The 23,356-nt window shown below is 34.4% G+C and overlaps 1 protein-coding gene across 1 annotated transcript; it reads left to right on the forward strand.

The window, feature by feature from the left end:
- The first annotated feature begins 283 nt into the window (after positions 1-283).
- On the forward strand, positions 284-17,210 carry LOC120626412 (titin homolog). The gene is made up of 6 exons (XM_039893936.1): positions 284-359; positions 1,970-2,181; positions 3,422-3,635; positions 12,203-12,380; positions 16,136-16,272; positions 17,020-17,210. The coding sequence occupies exons 1-6, from the start codon at positions 284-286 to the stop codon at positions 17,097-17,099; spliced, it is 897 nt and encodes a 298-aa protein (XP_039749870.1). The 3' UTR covers positions 17,100-17,210.
- Positions 17,211-23,356: the final 6,146 nt, after the last annotated feature.

Raw genomic sequence — 23,356 nt, forward strand, 5'->3', positions numbered from 1 at the left:
AGAAGAATAACACGAATTGATTCAATAATCTAGCATAGCTGCGTCTAACGTTGCAAGATTGCCTTTTCAGCAATTTCGGACACGAATGTTCATCGGTTCGCCGATCTATGTGCCTCGCTCATTGCTACTTAGCTTCGCGCCTCGATTTTTTTTAACTTAACATAGCATTAATTTAAATATGTCATAATAAAATTGTGTTGCTTAATCTGAAATACCATTTTTACAGGTGCAGAGACATCTAGCCCAATGAAATCTCTATTTCTCAACGCTCGCGAATGAAAAGATGACGTCGGCTGGCCTGCTGATATTCAGCACGCTGCTCACACGAACACTATGCGTAATTGCACCACAGATACCAGGTAACCTCAACATCTTTACATAAATCAATGCATGCGTTTGTAAATGAATAGGTTTGTTGTGTAAATGAAGCTATTTCATAAATGTTATTATCCTTTTCAACCTGTGTGATTCTCGAGTGTCGCCTGAGAATATATTGGAGATCGGGCAGCAGCGTTTTTTGTGCTACTACTGCGGTCACCAAGCCGTCTGATCAGCGTGGTGATTAAGTATAGGACAACTCTTCTGTTTGGAGAGACCATTTGTGTACCAATGGACTTTTATAGACATCAATAGGCGGCCGATTGGCGCAGTGGACAGCGACTCTGCTTTCTGAGTGACTGTGGGTTCAAGTCCCACAACTGAAAAATGTTTTTCAGTGTCTGGGTGTTTGTTTGTAAACTATAAGTATTTATGTATATTATGCATAAAAAATATTCATCAGCCAGTTTAGTACCCATAACACAAGCTAAGCTTAATTTGGGGCTGGATGGCGATGTGTGTACTGTCGTAGTATATTTATTTATTTATTAAACAATGTTGACCTAGCTTTGTCTATTGACGATAACACTTTGATTCTATAATGTTGGTTATAAATTCACAATGGTCGAAAACTTTATACGATGAGCCCTTGAATTGCTATTAAGATGATTGAAAGTATTTTTAAGAACATGTTCCTGTTGTGGGAATCGAACCCACAGCCAGGCAATATATAGAAAGCAGTATCGCTGCCCACTGCGCCAGTCAGTTGTCTAAAGTGTTGCTCTTTTTGTATGATGATTTTCCACTTATCATCTGTTGGACTATCTGCTTGAGATTTAAATTACATATCTTGAACTAATTCGAATGTTATTATACGGACAAAGCAAATTTAAAGAAAAGCTTATTAAATGACGCTACCTACATTTTATAACTCTAAAAAATGTAGTGTAAAATTGCATACATAAAAATCTTTACTTTATCAACAACTGCATTTTTATTTTACAGTAACTAACATACATTTACCTAAGAAATGGTAACTACTTTACACGGAGCGAAGAAATGTTTCTTAACAAAGCATCCACTCCACAGTAACGGGTAGATTTAAATTTTCTTTCGTTTGCCATTTCCTTAACAAATTTTAAAACTGTTTCATTTCTATTTAATATTCGTTTGTCTCGTCTTTTACAATTTTATTACTTTCAGTACAGTTTGGATTTTACTCGGTCCTTCAAACGTTAAAGTTGAAAAATGATTGTTATGTAGAATCTCCGTTTTAGTTCTCTTTTTTGTTGTCGTTTATGTTTTGCGTCTTTACTGGATTTAAACGAAGTGTAAAATGATGTTCTGGAATTTAAACAATTTGCTCATTTTACCGGCTGCTAATGTTACATTAGAAAATTCGAAGTTTTGTTCCATAATTCTCATCAGACAGTACACATGAGTCGCAAGTGGATAATTTTTCATACTGAATTTGCAATTAACTTTCAAAATACTTACGTCACTAACATTTACGGTCGAACATTTTTAGACTAGTTGCTCATCTCTAAGAGTGTTATGAATTTTATAGTAATTGTAGCAGTGCGAATTCTTTCTCATGGTATAGATATTACGATATTTAGATGCAATTTTAAATCTGTTTGTGGTTTGGCAGATTTCAAAACCGGTGACAAGAAGATCATCAACGGCCCGTTCTGGCACGAGGTTTTCACGGAGGTGTATGAGGACCAGGAGGAAGATGTTTCCACTACTACGACTGAACCTTTGCCTTTCTTCGAAGATGATGCTTCTACCAATAACGTGACAGCTCAACTGGGCAGTCGTGTCCATCTACATTGTAGAGTCCATGACTTGGGAGAAAAAACCGTAAGTTGTTGGTAATGGTAATGTTTTTACCATTTCTCATACGGCCATTCGGGAGAAAGAACGAAAATACATTTGCTCTTGATACTAATCAACTTTATGCGGTTATCCTTATTCTAGTACAAAAACATAGTAATTTTAGTCTATGACATAGTTAGTTGCCACGGTCATGTTTATTTAGATGCTAAAGATAAAAAAACACGACTGCTTTATATAACAAAGGTTACAATAAAATATATTAAAAAAAAACGAGCATATAAAATTAAAAATAATTACATTATTTACGTAAGTAGATTAAATACTTGATAGTATAAGCAACAATGCAAAAAATAATCTAAATAAAAGGAAGGGGATAAAGATTGTGGAAAATAAGATAAAAGTTATCTAAAGTGGATTTGTACAAAGGTATTGGAATAGCGGAAGATTCAAAACATTAAAGGGATCAACGATTCCATCCTGGAATAATGGAATAAAAATTCAAGTATAAAGGAACCCTTTCTGTTTAACGACATTGAAACTAGCTTTAAGGGATCTTTGTTCTATCAAGTATATTCGTTCTTAATATAATATATAGACTCACTCAATTATTCTATGATTTTTTGATAAAATTTACATGAGAACAAACTTAGAAAAGGGTTTTTAAAAAGAGGATCATAAAAAAGATAAAGGTAAAGATATCTATTAATTATGGTCATTTATTAACATATATTTCATTGTTATTTATGTAAATTCATTTATAAATATTTAAAAAAGTTCGCTTAAAAACTATCTCTGAAATATATTATCGTGGCCATTAAAACAAAAAAAAAACAATAGAAAAATACGAATTAAAAATTCTTGTGTTGAGTGATTGCCAGAAATAGAGAACGAAATGTTCTAAAAAACGGTTACTTAGTAAATTGATGAGGTTAAAAATATAATATAATACTTTAAGTTAAATATTACAGTGATGTATAACCATTTCTTTTTTATTAAGTTAAAGTCATAATTGACGTCAATCTGAGTCGTAGGTGTTAAGCCTCATGTACCAGTGATTGTATGGACAACACGAGCTGTCACAAAAAGGTCTACTTCTACTAAAACTATCACAGCTGATAGGTCAACAATAACAAACTTATTTATGTTGCACTGGGTAAAAGCCATACTTTGAGTTTTGTTTGTCTTTGACGTTGATCGACTTTTGACTTTATTATCTGTGTTAACCTGGAAATATTATTATCCAATAGTAAAATGTCTCTAACAGATATCGTGGGTAAGACGGCGTGACGAAGATCTCCATCTTCTTTCTTTTGGACGCCACACCTATTCAGCAGACTCGCGTTACTCTCTAGCCTTCGAGCAGCCCAATGATTGGCGCCTGCTCATACAGTACGTGAGTGAAAGGGATGAAGGATATTACGAATGTCAGATTTCTACGCATCCACCACTGGTTCGACGGGTACTGCTTAGTGTAGTTGGTAAGCAAATATGATGTGACTAAAAAAGTATTTGGTTGTAGCGTCTAGCGCTATCCAATATAATTGTAACACAAAATAGCACACCATAATATAATGGTGATAGAAAGAAGTCCTCCAGTACTAGCTGACTGTTAATAATACAAGCTAAGGCCAGGCCTGATTTTCTCCTCCTCCTGGGTTCAGGCCTCCTCATAAGAGAAGAGGTATGTTCCCAGGACCAAACTTCACTAGTCTGACAGGGATAAGCGGCCCTAATTATCACATCTATAAGTGATCATAAGCACAACTGAAGGTATAACGTGCTCTCCGAGGCAATACTTAAAAATCTAACCCGATAATGAGGAGTTTAATATATTTACGTAAACCTTGAGTATTGGACCAACGAGTTAGCGCTCAAAATTTAGATTTTTGGACCACCCAAAATTGTGACGTAGACCCAATAAAACTTTATTCGAGAACCCTGTCGAAAATAGTGAGTTCGCTTAATAAAGGATTCAATATGGCATTGTATCGTATACGACGTTATACTGTAGGTATTCACTATCCAGTCTAAATTGGAACATGTTTATAAATCTATTGGTATTGGCAGGTTATTAGTTTTTGCACATATTGGCTAGATCGTATCACCGCAATATTTCATCCGAGATAAAGGTCAGGGCTGTACACGTTGCCCCCCAAGTACAACATATTGATTTCGCCTTTTGATTAAACTTCTCTCAATTATTGGATAGACATAGGTTACTTTTGGCTATAATTAATAACGTGTCCGTAGGAAGTTTCAAATCAGATGTTTCCACATTTTGCTTGTGTTGGTAGTTAATTACCTTTTATAATAAGCCAGCTGGTGTCCATAACTTAGTACGCGTGTATAAAAGTTTTGAGAATCCATTTTGGGACAATATTAGATATTCGTTCATGTTATCTATCTCTGCAAAATTATTAGGAAAATAGATTAATAGAGAAAAAGTGAAATACACAAGTTAGAGAAATACACGAAATTTGTATAATGGATCAATTAAGTTATCTGTTTTTATACAAATCTATAGTAATAATATTATCACACCTCTTTGTCTAAGCCCCTGAAAATGTTGTATTCCTATCTCATTTTAAAAATTAGATTAACAAAGATCTTAAACGGAAATTCTATCCAGCTTTACTGTTTAGAATTTCTGCTGCAGGCCAAATAAACTTCAGGCCAACTCTTAACAATAAGGCAACTAAAATTCAAAGCACAAGTCGCTCGGAGACAGAAATCTAATCCGAATTCCAATGCTAAAGAAATAAACAAGGAGATATTTCAACTACAATAATATACCCACGATTATAGTTTCGTATTTTGTTTTTGTTTTGCTAAAGGAAATTAACATTGCTATACTTTATTATTATACTAAGCCCCACTGAGCCAGCGTGGTGGACTACGGTCTTAACCCGTTCCCTTTCGTGGGCCGGTAATGGGTTGATAAGATGATGATGATGATACTTTATTATAAGCGGTGTTAGCCTAGTGATTATGGCCTTTATGGCCTTTGGGGGGACCGATTTTAATCCGCGGCCCGCATATCTTACTTTTCAGAGCTATACGCCTTTTTAATTAAAGCAAATAAAATATCACTTAATTTTACGGTGAAGGATAAAATCGTAAGGAAAATATGCGTAAATGAACTGTGGTTGAACAATAGTTCTAAACAACTATTTATATAAGGAAGCCTAACTAACAGATATGTACAAGGATCACTTTCATAGCTTCGCTTAGCTTTGGTCTGATGAAAGCGTGTTCATCATGGCCAAGTTTTTCATATACATACGGAACCGATGGATAAGGGTGAGAGAATAAAAAGATGAAAGCGGAGATGAGTAGCGAAGGATATAGGTATGTTAAACGAAAGTGAACGAATAGGATTACTTCATTTACACAGCTAAGTTAATCTTTTGTTGAAAATGAGTAATGACCTATCGTATCTCAACTTAGTTTCACTAACCGCACTGGGTAGCTTTCTGATGCTCAAAGATGAGCAAATTTTAATACCACGTGGAAAACTATCCGTGGTAGTTTTAAATACTAATATACTCATTCTGTTAGCTCAACATTACTGAGGTTACATACGAGTATCAGCACAAAATCCTTGGCAAATTGCGAATCAAACTAAATAACTTTTTAGCCCTTGAATTTTTGTGTCTGTGTCCCAAGGACAGCTCAAGATTACCTCTGGGTGCTCAGGTCAGATTTTTATCAGAGAATTATCTTAATAAGATGTTTTACAAAACTTAATCCCTACGACTTTTTTTAGATACCGTGACAATAGTGTTAAATTTTTTAACTACACTAAGCCCTTACAAGCAAAATGTATTTGATTAGGCTCCATTGCTATAGTATCTGGTGGTAGCCCAGTGGTTAAGACTTCGCCTTCACTTTCGAGGGGCCGCGATCGAACCCCAGCCCGCAGCTCTATCTTTTCTAAGTTCAGTGCGTTTGAAGCAATTAAAATATCACTTGCTTCAACGGTGAAGGAAATCATCGAGAGGAAACCTGCATTTCTGAGAGTGCTCCATAATGATCTGATCGGCGTGTGGAATCCACCAATCCGCACTGGACCAGCATGGTGGCCTATACCATTTGCGCTGTAATAGAACACCCGTGACCTGTAGTTGGCCGGTAAGAGGTTAATATGATGATGCTATGTCACTTCTCAACAACAACAATCTAGACACTAAAAGCATGTAATAGTCGGTTACGTACCAAATTGTATCCATTAAAGCATTAGTATTTAAGCAATATCTTTACTTACAAATGAAACACTGACTACCCTAATTGTAAAATTATTGAGACATGTTGTCGCTATCTACTTTAACGTGACCTTCATAAAAAAGATCATAGGGTATCTATTTTATCCTATTTCATAAGTCCCATTACCTCTAGTTTACCCAGTTATTTAAAACAAACTTAGAAATCGATCGACTTAACTACGACTTCATATATTACTACATTGCTAATACATTTTTCTAGGCACAGAATTGCCCTAAAGATCGTGCTTGCTACGATTTCGTCTATCTTTCGATGGTGATTCTTAGTTTGATATTGCCACCATCCAGAAATCACTAACTCCATTTTCAACAGGTAAATACATAAACAACGGTAAATAACTTAGACTCTTCGAGTGAAATGGATTTAATTTCGCAATTCAGCGCATAATTTAATTTAAGTTTATCTATCTACTATAACGTTCACGTTAGAACACATCGTAGGAATAAGCAATATGAACGAGCCTCTGCGTTTTATATGCATTCACTTATGTGACCATTGTTCAAATAACAATGAAATTCTTTCATATTATTAATTTCTTAGTAATATCTCACTTGGCAAAGGACTCTAGCTCTCATAGAAAAGATGGGAACTGAATCACGCTGCTAAAATCTTGATCGTTTGGTTTTATCACCAGTTAGTGATATTATCCCGGACAAACGCAAATCTCCGGTGGTGGACAACGCCATACTCCTAACTCGGTTGGAACTGAGAATTTACACAATAAATTAATACCCAAAATTTCTTTAGCTCGACACGAAAATTGAACCCAAAATCTCGTGATCAGTAGTCAAACATGTTAGCCACTAGACACACGAAACAGTCACCTTTACACCGATTTTAGGAGTAAACATTATACATTTAATAAACGATAATTAAGGTATTGTGTTAATTAATATAACATGTTCCACTGGGAGTACAAACTTAGGTTCAACGCTCATCTAAATTTTCTACCAGCCAAATAAGTAAAACAAAGGTAGGTATTTTAGTATTTTATCGACATTGTTAAAGGTGATACTTCAAAAATCCTAACCCATCTTTCGAACGTCATTTACATCGCAGCTTTAAGGGTTGTTTTGACACCACCAAAAGGTCTGTTGAGTTTTCTTAAAAAATATTTATCTGACTGCAAATTTTAAAATACTTAACCTGGAAAAAACTTAAAATAACCATTTTCTAAGCTATTCATGGCAAAGTTTAGTAGACCTCTTTGAATGGACGCTTATATAAACATATACAATTTATAGACTTACGTGTACATTTAAATTTGTATGTGTATTCAAATTTTAAAAAGGCGTGCAACATAGAAAAAAAAGAAATTAATACATAAAACAGTGTTAGGAGGAAAACATGGAGAGAAGGGAGGGTGCTTCCGCCGCGGAAAAGGATGTCACTAAAACCTTTTTGAGAGATACTCCTCAACCAGTCTCTTAAATAAATGTTGCTAGTTACATTATCAACAGGCCATAAAAGTTCACTTTTGTACCCTAAAGCCCTAAAAGTAAAGCCCTATCCAAAAGGAACAATTTGCCCATAATCACCATTCTGGGTAGACCGGTTGGTGACCGCAGTAGATGGTGTGATGATGGCACAGAGGATGCTGCTGTCTGTTCTCTGTTATATAGTCCCTAGACACCCACGGGAAGAAGAGGAGTGGTGACTGCTTTCTAATCTGCTATCACTACACGGCCTTAGTTAGATGAGACTCGCAAGAGTTCACTCTCTCCATAATAAGTTCAGTCCACTCGCACTGACGCACCCGTTTCACCCTCTGAAGGTTAGGTAAAGAGAAAATTACTCTCTGTATAATCCTCTGTCTGTTTCTAAGTGCCGTGAAACTTTTAAGGCGTTTAAAAAAAAGTCAAAGGTAATTTTTAAAATGTGTTGTTAGGTTATTCTCTCAGTCAAATAATTAACTATCCGTGATATTTAGAATAGAATAGAATAGAATAGAATTTGTTTATTTATCAGAACAACACAAACAGACTTACATACGGAGTAACTTAAACATTTAGGTAGTACTTATTTAATAATAGCTTAAGTCTAAGATTTGTGTCGTGCCAATAAAAAGGTTCTGACTCAGCTTAATGTTCCGGATACTAATGTACCCACAACGCTTTTAGTAGTATTTAGTAGTTATTTTATCGTTATTAATGCAACTGTTCTATATCATCTGATATCATCCGTTTGGATGATATAATGGTCATTATAACATTGGGTGTTTTAATGTTATCAATAGCTAACTGCTTCAGAATCTTTTAAAGAGGATTCAAAGCATAGGAGTAGTCATTGATGGATCATGTTTTGGACTTGGAAGAGGTTACTGCTCGCGTAGATAAAACACTAACCGAGTTTGTCGTCACCACTGGGATATTTGAAACAGTTTCTTCGGTATGGGAAAAGTAAGCTAATCAAGGAGGTGTAGCGACACATATGTGCGCGTGCAGTGCGTTTTGCTGATTACTACAAAATGTATTGCACGACGACACACGGGGAGTCCGCCCGTTCTGGCCACCATTGGCAGTGGTGTTTGTGCGCACAATAAACAATACCAGTGCTATGACGTGTTTCATTTAGACACCCCGATAGGGCATGGGTGAAGTGGTGACCCCGACGTGACGGTGACCGTGAAGTGAAATACGTAGGGATAAAGTGGTGACCCCGCGCGAAAAACAACATGCAGCCTGCACCAGCTCCCGAGTTTGTGCCTGTGCCTGGGCCGTTACAGAGGTATTTGGGATACTAGGGAATTGATCGGACATACAAAGGCCGCGTAAGATAAAGGTTGAATAAAGAGTCGTAGAATAGTCACAACTCTAAATTTGTGTACTCCTCTATTACTAAAGTAGTAGAGGTCAGTTGTTCGCTAGGATTTTTAAATTAAGGTTGACCTTTTCTTGTTATCGATAACCTTTAAAGTAAAAAATTGTAAAGCGCGATCCTTTTATTATGAAAATTGCTTACAAGGGTCTTTTATACCATTACAATTTAGGAAATATTTGATGAGAGTGATGTAAAATTTATTTTTAAGTAATACTCTTAAACAGCTCTGATGTTTATCCTAATTTTTAGAGTTAGGGTTTCGTAAACAGTAAACTTGAGTAAGACTTAAAACAAAAATTATGAAAACAAGAACAAATATTGTACCTCGTTGAAAAATAGACAAGAAAAATAAATGTTGTAATATTTGGTATTAAAAAACATGAGCTTATCTACTCGGACTAAGAAAATATATAAACATCACTCATTTATGATATCATATTAAAACGATATCCTAAAACTAAGAAGAGTAGGAAAATATCTGATAATCCTCGCGCGATCATATTAAAACTTACAAGTCTGGGGAAAAAACGAGGTCTTCAAGAAGAAAAAGCTACGGAAAAAAACCAAATATTATATAAAAGAATAACATGCTTAACACATAACATAGCATAAGATTGAACTGAGATTACCCTCAGCATGTTATGGAAAAAAGAAGAGAGCTACATAGCAATTGAAAACCGAAAGAGAAAAAGGAAATAAAGCCATAATCACATATGACAAATTAGTTATATTATAAAAATCGAATGTCGCTCCCATCCCGGAAAACAGTAAGTAAAGATTGCTTCCCCTCAAAAAAAGCAGACCAGTCAATTTCAACCACCCCTTGAAACACATGTAAACAAAAAAAATAACTAACCCCTTCAAATACTCCACACTTCCAGTTTTCCTACGGACCAGTGAAGCCGGAGTTCTAAATTATTTAATAAATAAAATTCCTACAATCGACCAAACACAATATTATTATATAAATTAAATCAATTAGCCCCCTCTCAAAAAAAACAAGAATACCAAGTAAAGAGAGTAACAACACAAAACATCTTCCAAGCCGGCTGGTCACCGTGGAAGACCACCACCAGCTCCCAAAAAATGTAACCACCAGTACTCAACAAAATATCGACAAAAAATCAAGCTTTATGGAGGAAACCTACAATTTTAGGTCCTTATCCTCATACGATCGTCTATTAGAAACGCAGGAAGTCTTAAAAGGGTAAAGTACGATATCATTGGCATATCAGAGGTCAGACGTCTGTGTAGTAAAATAGAAGTTATGAGCATTTATATCCAGCCATCCATATATCCAGCCCCACAATATCACCTTATTTTAAAGCTGAAATATTTTTCATTGCACACAATATTTCGATGCCCAGAAATCTTTTAGATACTTTAATAATATAGTTTGAGAAATGTTTACGTTCAAGATCTTAAGCTGTTCTACGAGTTTTTCATATCCTGTATACTTATACTGTATAGGAAATCTTCTTAAAGGTTTATATGACAACAGTTTAGGAATAAGTTCTCTCTTGAAAACTGTCTCGCTCTCGTTTATTATGAAACTATACAACGAGGAGCCAAGCTGTAAAGTGATAAAGTTCTTGGAACTTTTTTTTAAATTCCCGACGTAAACAGAGGTTTACGTAATGTTAATATAATGTTCGTGATATCTGGAGTGATGGAGTGTGACCAAAATAAAAGACAAGGAATTCACCGACGAGGAATTCACCGAGGACAATCTAACTTACACCTACGCGACGGTGAAATCATTCATATTGTATTACATTCTTTCTGTACTAATATTGTATATAATTCAACGTTGGCGATACCTCTTTTCCTCTCAGATCTCTTAGTTATACAGAAACCAGATAAAAAATATGCCAGCAGTTCATGAGGAAAATTTTCACAGACTTTGACACAAACAAACACACTACCTGCATATTCGATTTCCGTATTAGCGTAGGAAAATACGGTGTCGCAAAATATTTTGTATTTTCAAATTGTCAAAACCCATAAATCATTTCCAGAAGGTAATAAATCATTAAACGGTATACGATTTTTGACTATTTTAAAATTCATTTGACAACTTCACCGAGCGGTTTACAATTCATCAATTGTGTTTACAATATATGCATGCAACTGATAGAATATTCAGTTTACTGGTATTGTCACAAACGAATTTCATTAAGTTAAGACACTAAACAAATTATGTAGGCGTTTTTTTGCATCGTTGCAGTTAGCGATGGCTCGTTTCGATCAATGGATTATTGGTTTGCCTAAAGCAGGTAAAAGACAACGGATCTAGCCTCGTTATTTTACTGGTTTGACAGAGCTTCCTGACTTGTTGGTTTAATAGGCATGGTGACTAATTTTGACTAGTCTAAAGTTCGGAAGCATATAGTACATATATCCTACTGTATAGCATGACACCTGAACGAAAATTAATTCAATGTGTTTCTGAGTTTTCATTATTTCTTATTCAAGGTTTTATATAGTAAGATGTTTTGGAGGATCACTAATTAAGATCTACCTTAGGTTAACGACATAGTTTTTGACCATGGAAGGCTTTTTAGGAAAGGAACCTGCCTGAAACGTAACAAAAGGACCTTATACCTAAGCCTCAGCGATCTGTCCGGCCGTCTTTCCATCTATCAGTCATTAGTCTATCAGTCAGAGAGCTAAATCTCATGAACCATACTAGGTAGAGACTTGAAATTTTCAGAGTATGTCGCCGGCCGGCCGTCATATACTTGTTTGGACTAATACTATTAAATTAGACTGTTTCTATGAAAAAAAAACACATGTTATAGTATTTCTCTTGTTTCTCTTAAGAAAGTAAAGTATTAAAAATAGTACAGGGTATTTTATCTTGTATGATGCTTGACTATTTCCAGCAGTGCTACAATAATAAGCTTAGGATAATATCAGTAACTAATGTTCTTTTTTCCCGTAGTGCCAAAAGTTGAGATAGTGGACGAACGTGGTCGACCGCTCCAAGACAAGTTCTACAAGGAGGGTTCCATCATAGAGTTACGATGCGTAGTCAGTGAGGTCCCACAGCCAGCTCGGCAGGTCAATTGGAAGCATGGTGGAAGACTACTCAACTATGACACCAAGCGAGGTGGCGTCAGGTTTGTTCAAAAATTATTTTAATCGTTGTCTCTTCAGGTTCTTCTTACTACTACTTTAGGTGGCTTAGGTACGAGACTGTCATTAAAATCTGAGACGTGTCTGAATCTGTGACGTGGATGTTACATACATTTTCGCAGACACTCATTGGTACAGTGTTGAATGCTGTAGCATTTGGAGTTTACCAAACTACTTTAAGTCTGGTCCGACTAAAATTGGTTACTACCCTAACATCAATGCTTTAGATATCTCGTACGATGAAGTGTAAAAATGAAATGTGATGTAGGTAACGAATTAAATGATTGAAGTAAACGTTTCGCGTTCAAGTCTGTGAAATATTTATAAGCATGTTTTGAGATACCTGTTTATAACTTTTGTTGGAGACAAACAAGAGCTTCATATTCACTTTAGTGGCTTGCCTCTATAAAAGAAAATAAAAAAAGACAGATTTTTTTATCCAACATGTTAGCCCTCGACTGCAATTTCATCTGATAGTAAGTGATTCTGAAGTCTCATATGAAAGGCTAACTTGTTAGGCGTAAGGCGGATACATTACAGCCATATCCTTAATCGGTTTGTACACAACATCGTAAATCACAAATTCCCAAATTACCTCTGCCGGAGATCAACCCCAGGACCTTCACTTATACAGCGCTCAGGCCCACCACTGCGACAGGAAGGGTAAAGAGAAAAGTACTTATTTGCAACCATATAGGTCATCAATATGATTGCAAAAATTGAGGAATTTTACAAAACTCGTAACTTAATCTTATTAATATTTTCAAACAAGAATAATATTAACAGGAAGATACGAAGATAAAGGAACAAACAAATAATTTTCTAAGGATTATTTTAAAAGAGAATTTTGTATAAAATATTATTGCGTAAATTTCTGCTTGAATTAACTGACACAAAACTTTTACTTTCTTTGATCAAAAGGATGGGTGCTCATATAAATTAATCCAATAAATATAATACACAAAACAAACTTGATAACCTAACAGGAAATAGAAGAGAGGATATTTTTTGATTATATGCTACCAAGCATAAATTGTCCAAAGAGTTGATACTAAAAGATTAGGTCTTACAAATAAACGTGATATAACATCGGAATAGCTCCACAGTTCTTTGTCACACTTATATCATATGCAAAATTTGCCGCGCACCGCGCACCTTGCGCCTGAGTAGATTTTTGAGAATTTTCAGCGAAATGCCTAAAAAAACAATCTATACAACTTATCATGGTTTTGTAAACTAGAATTGTTATTCTAGTTACACTCTCGGAGGGGTGAAAGCTAAATTTGTAGCACAAGTAATGCTACTAAAACATAAGGCAATAGTGCTAAAAATATTTGCAATATTTTGACATTTAAATAGTCAATTCCCTATAGTTTCACCCGCGGTAACTTAGTTATAAAGGAATATTTGTTACTCTTCTATTAAAGATATTGAACCTTCATGGATTTTTTTTCACCTAAAGTATTATATTATGGTAAAATATTTAGTCAGATTTTTTTTCTTCTAGCCTTGATTTATAAAAAACATTATTGCAGGCTGCAATGAGATTGTAGGAATGAATAGTAACAATCAAAGTTTTCCTCTTGTAATATTAGTAAAGAAGGCGAACGAGCTAAAGCGAATGCTGAATATGGAATTTCACACATGTTTCTATTTATACGTACTCTTATAATTACATTCATTATTCATTGCATTCATTCGTAAATTAAGATGAGATGTGATACGAGTTTTCTTTTGATCAATAAATACTACGGTGAGAATTATAGAGGATTATTTGCAATGCAAACGTTAATTCTTTGAAATATGGAGATTACTTTGTGATCATAACAATATTCTAGACACTGATACTGATAACAAGAATGCTGAAACAAAAATAACATAAGTCTGACTAAATATATTTAAATAAACGTTAACTTTCCATGCATAATAATATAGTAACATTTAATTTCATAAATTCTTACACTGCATGAAAGAAAACGGTTGAGATACAGCTCGAGTAGTCTCGGTTAGTCTAGAAGGTTAGAAGTTGTAAATTAATAAAGATTTATAACAATCTCTCCTATATATACACCGGGGAGTTTAAATTTTTGTTCCTAGTCTGCTTGTAAATTTATAAAACATTAAAATACAACAAAATTGTTTAATAAGTACATATTATAAAAGAAAAACATTAAAGTGCACCAATACAATTTGTTATATAAGCATATATTAAATATTAGCTTCATAAAAAAATAAGAATAGAAAAAAACGTTAAATAATATTTCCGTTCTAAATTTATGGGATGTTAAATAAAATTGATTGATGATATTATTTGATCTAGTCCTGGAAGATTCACTCTTGAAGGAGATTCAATTGAATAGCGCATAAAATTAAAGCCATTTAGGGTGAAATAATAATTAATAGGGAAAGCAGATCGGATTGCATTGAGTACGAAATGACATTAGGATGGTGTAAATTTATCCTAATAACCATTCACCTTAATATTATTAAGAAATTATGGTTATATAAGAAAGCTCTACTATTTACAGAATACTTTTAAATTTAAAAGATTTTTGGCTTAAGCAATTTATGTTGTCAACTGGACCTTGGAATATAATATTTAAAAAAATACAAACAAAGAAAACTGAGTAAACAATGCTTCATAGAAACTGGTAATGTAGCTTAAATGAAAGTTCCAACATTGCAAGGTCATTGGTTCAACCACTTTAATATCAAACAAAAGCTTTTTGGAATGTAATAAAATCGTGAAAAATTAGGGTTGCTGATACCGCGACAGTAACTTATGTGCGAAGAATGAACAATTACGCCTGGAGACAAATAATTAATTACTCGTGATTATTATTGATGTAACAAAATACGAGTAAAAATAACAATATTATATAAATGTGCCCCAAGCGCAAATAAAACTGCCTATTTTAATATCTGTGGTTTTGTGATTTACTTTCCTTTAAACGACCAATACTCTCAAAACAATAGTAACCGTAACTGAACCGATTTATATCTTGCAACAACATAATAATAACAAGGAAAGCCAACCTAAGCGTTCAATTTCCGAACAATTTGAATTCTGAAAGTGTAGACAAAGAACAGTAGCGGCCCTTTGTAAACGTATGTGAATATTTGGGTCCGAGATTTATTTGAAAGAAAATTGTAACAGTTAAGACTCAGTTGCCTTTTGTTTAAGAATTGTCATGGTTGAATAAATGTTTTAATTAAAACAGTGATTTCATTATGTGGGTTTCCCTTGGGCTGCCCAATTTAGATTCAAAGTGTCATTTCGTGTGAGTTAGCACAGTCGAGGAAGTGATGGCCTTGTTGCTTCATCTAGAACAATTTCTACTGAAACTCTGTTACTTTAAATAATGTTCTAGTGCTTAGAATAATTTCTGTTTGCAACATTCTTACAGTTTGGCTATTTGTTTATTGAGTTTCAAGAATAATCGCATCTTATTTCTGACAAGCACGTTTTTTACTACTTAGAACAAGAGTTTATGTATATGTGTGAGTTTATATGTATGTATGCGAGTTTTTTAGTCCGCTATAACTTCTAAATTACTGAACTGATTTAGATGTATGTGATATAGTTAGAATTGTTACTTTATCCCAAGTGAAATTGACTAAAATAAGTGTGTAATAAATTCAATATGGCAGCTGTGTGACGCCATTTTCAAATTTGGAAATTCGTAGAGTGTTTACAGTTATGTTTTTAATTTCTCTAATTACGTTTTTGTTTCAACAGTGTCAAAACCGAGGCTTCTGCAAATGGCGCACTTTCTAGGCTTTACATAGCGAATGCAAATAGAAACGACTCTGGAAACTATACGTGCTCACTGGCGGACGTTGCAGCGTCTGCTGTCTTTGTACATGTGTTGAGAGGTATGATTTTTGTGTTTATTACAAATACTTTTATAACGTTACATCATCACACATAGCGTTAATAAAACCGGGATGAAAACGATGCCTTAATGTACCTACCAAATACTATTCCAGGAAATCGAACCCAGAACCGGATTATCCTGATCCGGACTAAAACATGGTATTAATTAAGCCGCGTCTGATATAATGGCCGGTTTATTATTTTATAAAATGCTTAGAAACGCTTATTTGTAGGTAAAGATATATACATATAAGGTAAATAAGTTATTAAGAACATACAGAATTCACTAAGGTGAACGCTTAGAACATTAGAGGTAAAATAATAACTGTCAACGGCTAAGTGGTATGAAGTGATTTACCGTCTGTTCGAGAAACCAATCTAAAGTGGAGTGGTTTTTGATGCTTAAATATAACTTGGTACATGGTTTTTATATGTTCTTAATTCTGTGGTAAAAGATCTTTCGAATAAGTTTTTTAAGCATTTATCAATTAATATAATAAATAAAGCGTTAATAAATATATTTCAGACGCGGCTTCGTTTCGATTGCGGCCACTAGAGAGAGAGTGTAGAGAAGCAAAAGCTTTTCTGCTTATAAAATATAATCTCAAATAGTCTCTCTAACTAAACATTTTGATCTTATAAGCCAAAGAAATAACCTCACTACGATTCCCAGCCGAGTGTTATTCTAATCGATATTCATATAAACCGATTTCACGAATTGTCGATTTATTCAAATCTCTTTGCAGGCGAAAATCCTCTGGCGATGCAACGGGGGGGAGCTTCAATACTACACCCCACTCTGGTTTTATTGAGTTACATCAGCTGACATATATTAAGCGCGTAATGTACGCGCTACGTTGTGTAAAAAGTAACATACGAGTAGCTATAACCATATTATTACGTAAGGACAATTAATATGTTGGGATATCTTAGCATTAGATACTTATAAAATATGAAATATCAAATCATTCAAGTATAATCTACGAAAGTACGCCATTGAATTTGGATATTTGTGCCGATTCTGTTGGATAAAACAAATCTCTAATCTAAAGTGCGATTTATATTAATTTAAGCCTTTCAAATAATTATAGACCAGAGATTTGTGTTCCATGAAATTGTCATCAATGAGTTGAAAGATTCGGATATTAAAGATTAGCTCTGCATCACATGGAAGTAAATCAGATATTACTTTATATCTATCAATAATTTAACAAATATGTATAGGTTTGCGTTCGAAAAATCAGTGGATGATTTGTTTCCCTTTAAAAAGTATTAATCGCTTATTAAAAATTGTTAACTAAGTTTTCAAAGAGAACTTAAAATTGCTTGAACGTCCGCACATGTGTATCAGCACATTTTTCTCTAGCGGAAGTTTTACTTTGCAGTTATGAACGTTTATTGCTTTTTAAAGAATGATCGAGTGCAGCCAAAGTTAGTTAACTTTGAGAACAACTTGAAGAACTTACCAGTTATAAAGTGTTTGAAAAACTATAGAACTTTATTGAAGTTTAAATTTTGCCTTTATAGGATCTTTTACAGGGGGCGCGAACAGCGACTTTGATTATGGAGGTTTGATCGAAATTATGTGTACAAATAAAAACAACTCGCCTCAAGAGATTGATTGAGCATCAATATTAATGTTCGTTTATTTATTATGTGGATTATATTTTGCTGACTCTCAACCTCTGAACCGTTTCTTGCGAAGATTTTTAACGGCCTCCCTGGCGCAGCGGTGAGCGGTACTTTTAGTTGGGAGGTCCGGTGTTCGATTCCTGACAGAGATAAATTGGAATTCTTAATTTCTGCATTTTATCGGGTCTAGTCTGGTGGGAGGCTTCGGCCGTGGCTAGTTACCATTCTACAGATAAAGATAAAATAAAGAAACCGATGAGTGACAATGGTGTTATATCACTGACATACATACCGTTACCACAGGTTCCCGACTATTAAGCTTGACTTAAAACTAAAGTTAGGAGGGTTCCAAACGCGCCCTGGTCTAAGAAGAAGCACAAAACAAACTTAGCCGGGTGTTCCTTTTTTTTATCACCATCTCACATATGAAAATATTTAAGAAAGCAACCTGGTTAGAGTAATAATTCACACCCATGCTTTTTCTATCGTTTACGCAAACCTTAATACCATAATAGAAATTTTTGTTGGCTTTCGCTTAATATTTCTCCAAATACTCATGTTCCAAGTGATGCTTTTAAAATACGTTTATAATTTAAAAATATTCCGTAATGTCCTTTCAAACTGTAGGTACCTATTTCTTCCACGACGATTACATTCTTCATTTAAAAATACTATTGCACCTAATCTTTCTATTCCTGTTTATTTCCCCTCCGGCGTTTCCACATTGTTTTCTTCAACAAAGTGGATAAATTTCAAATGGCCGTCCACTGCAACTGTTTACGGGCGGAGTTACTTTACTTGAGATTAACTTTGAATTTCTACGACTGTAATCCGAGAGTTGGCGTTTCTTTTCCTATAAACGTCCAAAGAAAGTTTATAAAATATATTTAAGAGAGCTGTTGAGTTTATTTAACAAAAATGACGTTCACTTTTCATTATTATGCGAAGGATATATTTTTTCACTAAATTTAATAATTTAAATCAATTATTATCCCTAACAAGACAATGGTTAGTGATGATAAAATGTACATTTTTTTGAGGAGACTGGAAGTAACAATGCAGGCAGTTTTCGCAAGGCAATAAAATTTAAATGTTTTATGGGTTCCACTTTATTTAACGTACAATCAGCCAGGAGTTCTCACGAGATATCTTTATTCATGTAAAAATCGATCGCCGTGGATATGCTGAGATTTGTTGCATTGCAATCCGGTCTCCTTGACAGTTTGTTAAAACAATTCTATTTTTAAAAGTACTAAACGGTTTCAGTTTTTTCAGCACAAAAGACGTGTGAACGCTCCCATGTAGAATGTAAAGGCCATCACATGATCTCTTAAATTCATGCTTACTGCAATATAAAGTATGAGTACAATTTCATATTGTAAATTCAGTTTCAGATTTAAACATAATTTAAACTCATTTAGAGTGTCAGTATCATAATGCGTAGAAACCGCATATGGTCGCATTTGGTTTCTAAGCAGTATCGTACTGAAACTTCAAATAATTTAAGGGCAAGTCTTTGCCTATCCCCTATAGATAAATAGCGAAGTCTGAAAAAGCCTTAGTTAATTTGATAAATTCCCAAATTTAATTTACATTTATGCACCCGTAAATTACTGTGCAGGTAATTCATAAGTATTTCATTTTATATTACAAGAATGAGTAAACTTCAGACTGAGTTATGCTACTATTACCCTGAGAGTATTAACGTTTTGCAAGAGTTCAATGGTTCGGACATGAAAATTCATACATATTGTAAAATTTACAGTTATTGTTGTATTTGAAATATTAATGATACTCGTAATTTAAAAGGTGTTATTCTTATTTTTTACGTTAGTTAATGTATTTTTTGCAAATTTTTGAATGTGCCGACAATAATTTACTAAATTGCATGTTTCCAATATTGAATACAATTTAATTTTCTGAATAATATTTCACCTTCAATCTATCATCAATAACTATACAGAGCTTTGTCCTGACCGTCTGCCAGACAAGCTACAGCCCAAACGGATGAAATTATGGGGGTATATTCTTTGACGACATCTGGCGAGTCGCTGGGAGCCACTGGAGGTAACCGGCCCAGGACTGTGGATTGTGGAACTCTCTACAAAAGACCTATGTGCAACAGTGGACGTCAATTGGTTGAATTTATGATATTCTTTGAGCACCCTGGAGGTGTACTTACTAAAAAAGGTGTTTTGGAAGTTCTTTCCCTTAACCGGTGAAGTAAGCTCGTATTGAAGCCTAAATTTTTCTCGTTATATTAATGAAGCTTGGTATTTGGGATACGGGTTACAGAATAAGAAACACGTGAACAATATCATTATGTCATATTTACAGAATATCTGGGCAAATATTTATTATTTTGTCATATCCTAAAGGCATTCAATTAAAATATGGTTATTATAAAGTTTGATGATCTCCCTGACGCATTGGTGAGGGCTGTTGTTTTATAAGTGGGAGTGCTGGGGATTTGGGAATTATTAATTTCAGATTTTTCTCTGGTCTGTTCTGGTGGGAAACTCTTAGACCGTGGCTAGTACCCTACTGACAAAAACGTGTTGCCGAGTTATTAAGCGTTCTAGTACGATGACGTCTAGAAACCGATTAGGGCTTATAACTGCGATACCAGTAACAGGTTATCCCGCTACCATGCTAGATTGCATCATAAATTACCATCAGGTGAGATTGCTCACAGGGCTCACATGTAGCAAAATAAAAGAATAAAAAGTTTGCAATCATTAACAGAACGACAAGGTTATTAATAACACCTAATTACATAAACTTGAAATTTTTCGGAAAGAGTATAATTTGTATTTTATATTTATTTACGCCGTCACAAAATAATTAGGTATTATTTGGTTCAACGAAGAGGAAGTTCTATTACTTCAGAATTCTGTTTGATGTGATTTAGACGATCAATTGATTGAATTTCCACTCGTGGGTGTTCGCAGGAATTTTAATATCTCGTTACGAGCACAAATCTACTCACAATATAGTTTCAGTGCCAAATTGGTATGGTACCAGGTTTGGCAAAAAAAATGAACTTATCGAAACACAGATCGTTTCACCAAGGGTTATGAAATTCATCAAAAATAAGTGCGAATACTATACTAGGGTAAGATTAATTTAGTTAAGAAAATTTAAAGATCATTAATGCTCAACCCAAGCCTTCTTGATATTTCATGCCGTAGAAAAAACAATTTGTAATATTAATTTAATTAACTTATTAATAAGAAAGTCTCTTTTTCGTACAAATACGACGATAGGTCCCGATGACTGTGTGATGGCCAAGTAACCTGAATAAAAAATAAAATAAAATATTACTCAGCTTAATTATCTTACAGTTTGATTGCCCACGGGTCCTTGCAGATGCAAAATGCTATTATAAATTATGAAAAAAGAGCAGGGCATTATTTTACGCTCGCTCGCAGTAGTTAGAAGGAAGTGCTTTTTTATATTAATGCCGTTTCCTTCCTTTGTTGACGAAATGTTCTTTAAAATGCAAAGCACTTGATTAATCTGGGTACCTGGTCATTTTATAGAAACGTTATTTTAATAATAAAACAATCACTAAAACCCGAAGTTCACTTTTAATTTGATCTATTCTTCACATGGATGAAGATTGAATTAAGTAGAACTATCGATGTACAGGGAATAGATAAAGAATATAGCACTACTCAAGTTTGAAAATTTTATATTATAATGGTTATGGATTTTTACTTATAAGAAAATTCTGGCAAACTCCTTGTGGTAACGGTATAACAATTGTTGTTTAATATATTAATACATTGTTTGTTAAAAAATATTAAAGTCAACATCCTTTAACACGCGACTTAATAATATTAAAATGTCCGCTTGTGTTAAACAAATATCAATCTGACTTTCAAAAAAGCAATGCTTGTTTATGCGGTGCATGTTTTAAAAATACTTGTCAATACCGATTTCGTCAACGATTCATCTTATAATCGACCAGTTCGCGATTTTTTTACATTTTTAGATTTATTTACAATAGTTTAAAAGTTTTATAAATTATTTCGATAAAAGTTTGTGATAAAATGGTTCTAAATTGCAAAATAACCATGTATAATGGTACATATTCGTTGCAAGATACAACAATTTTATAGCAAAAGTTTTCATATTATGATAATACATAACGCAGATCAGTACGTACTGCCGATTGCAATCGCATGTTACGAGTAGTAATGCCTACATTTACGGACCTATACTTTAACGGCCCTAATTATAAACATTAGTGAAAAAGTAATAAACTGGTGATCCCCACTATCCCCACAGTACCAGTTGAAGTACCAGGTTAAATACCAGTTTACATAAATCTATAAAAAAGTTTTTCGATGTTTATCTAGGATAATAAAAAAATATATATCAGATTTAATAAATGAGACTCCGTGACCATCATGCCCATTATTAATGTAATTTTTTTAAAAGCTGATTTTTCGATTGCAAAGCTATTGTTTAGTACCCAACATCAATGGAGCCATATAATTAGTAAATTCTGTTTGGATGATTCTGTCTGTATTCAGCGCTTGACGATAATCATACCCGTTAGAAAGCTATGGTGAGGTCTAGGTTGGAGCACCCTTGCCTAGAAAAAACCAATTTACTCTTGCCTTGACTCAAGAAACACAGTTGCCGGGAGGGCGTTCCACATCCTAGCGGTACGTATTAGAAACGTGGATAAAAACGTTTCATGCGTGTTCATGGAATATCAATCACATAAGGATGCCACCGCTCACGGCGTCACGCTGTTCTATGGTAGAACGAGGACGGAGGAACAAGGTTGTAAAGTTCCTGAGCACACCCACCGAAGTATATTAAGTTAAACATTGTTTTTGTATGAGTCATTCGCACTCACACACTGTGTCGTGATACGCACACGAAAGGTTACATTTTCTCATTTGGCTCGCTAGCCCACCTTTTCTGACTACTGGCTAAAGCTAAGGCAAAACCTGGGCAACAAGGGCAAAAAATTAACCACAACATGTGTCCCGCATATAATATGCTCCACAATGAACTAGATATACAGTCTGAAATCTAAGAATTGAAGGGTTTGGTTATAATTCTAAAGCTAACTATTAGGTGTTACTAAACGTTTGTTTTAGAACTTATCATATTATGTACTTATACTTACTTACTTAACATAAAATCTTTCGTCACTTCAACCGCCTTTGGAACTAGAAGTTCAACTAGTATATCATTGATTAAAGGATATTAAGACGCGCCTGTTTAAGTAAAGCGTCTCCGTCGCAAATTTATACGCCGCCGCTTACGCGGGTTAGACACCTTGATTATGTCTTGCCTTAAGTGGATTGCATATTACAGTGGGCAGCAGTAAGTGAAATTTGTTCCCCTATCTACTTCAAAATACAGGCAAATAAGCGTGTCGTGTATTCTATTCGTATTCCAAACATTGTCAAAAAGCATTGCTCTGCG

This window comes from Pararge aegeria, chromosome 1 (assembly GCF_905163445.1).
Source record: "Pararge aegeria chromosome 1, ilParAegt1.1, whole genome shotgun sequence".
Lineage (NCBI taxonomy): Eukaryota > Metazoa > Arthropoda > Insecta > Lepidoptera > Nymphalidae > Pararge > Pararge aegeria.

What these genes read in the sequence shown, in the direction of transcription:
- LOC120626412 (XM_039893936.1), top strand. Translation starts at nt 284, where the DNA reads ATGACGTCGGCTGGCCTGCTGATATTCAGCACGCTGCTCACACGAACA. An exon ending in AATTGCACCACAGATACCAG is followed by an intron (nt 360 to 1,969) that starts GTAACCTCAACA and finishes GTGGTTTGGCAG; the next exon opens with ATTTCAAAACCGGTGACAAG. An exon ending in GGTACTGCTTAGTGTAGTTG is followed by an intron (nt 3,636 to 12,202) that starts GTAAGCAAATAT and finishes TTTTTCCCGTAG; the next exon opens with TGCCAAAAGTTGAGATAGTG.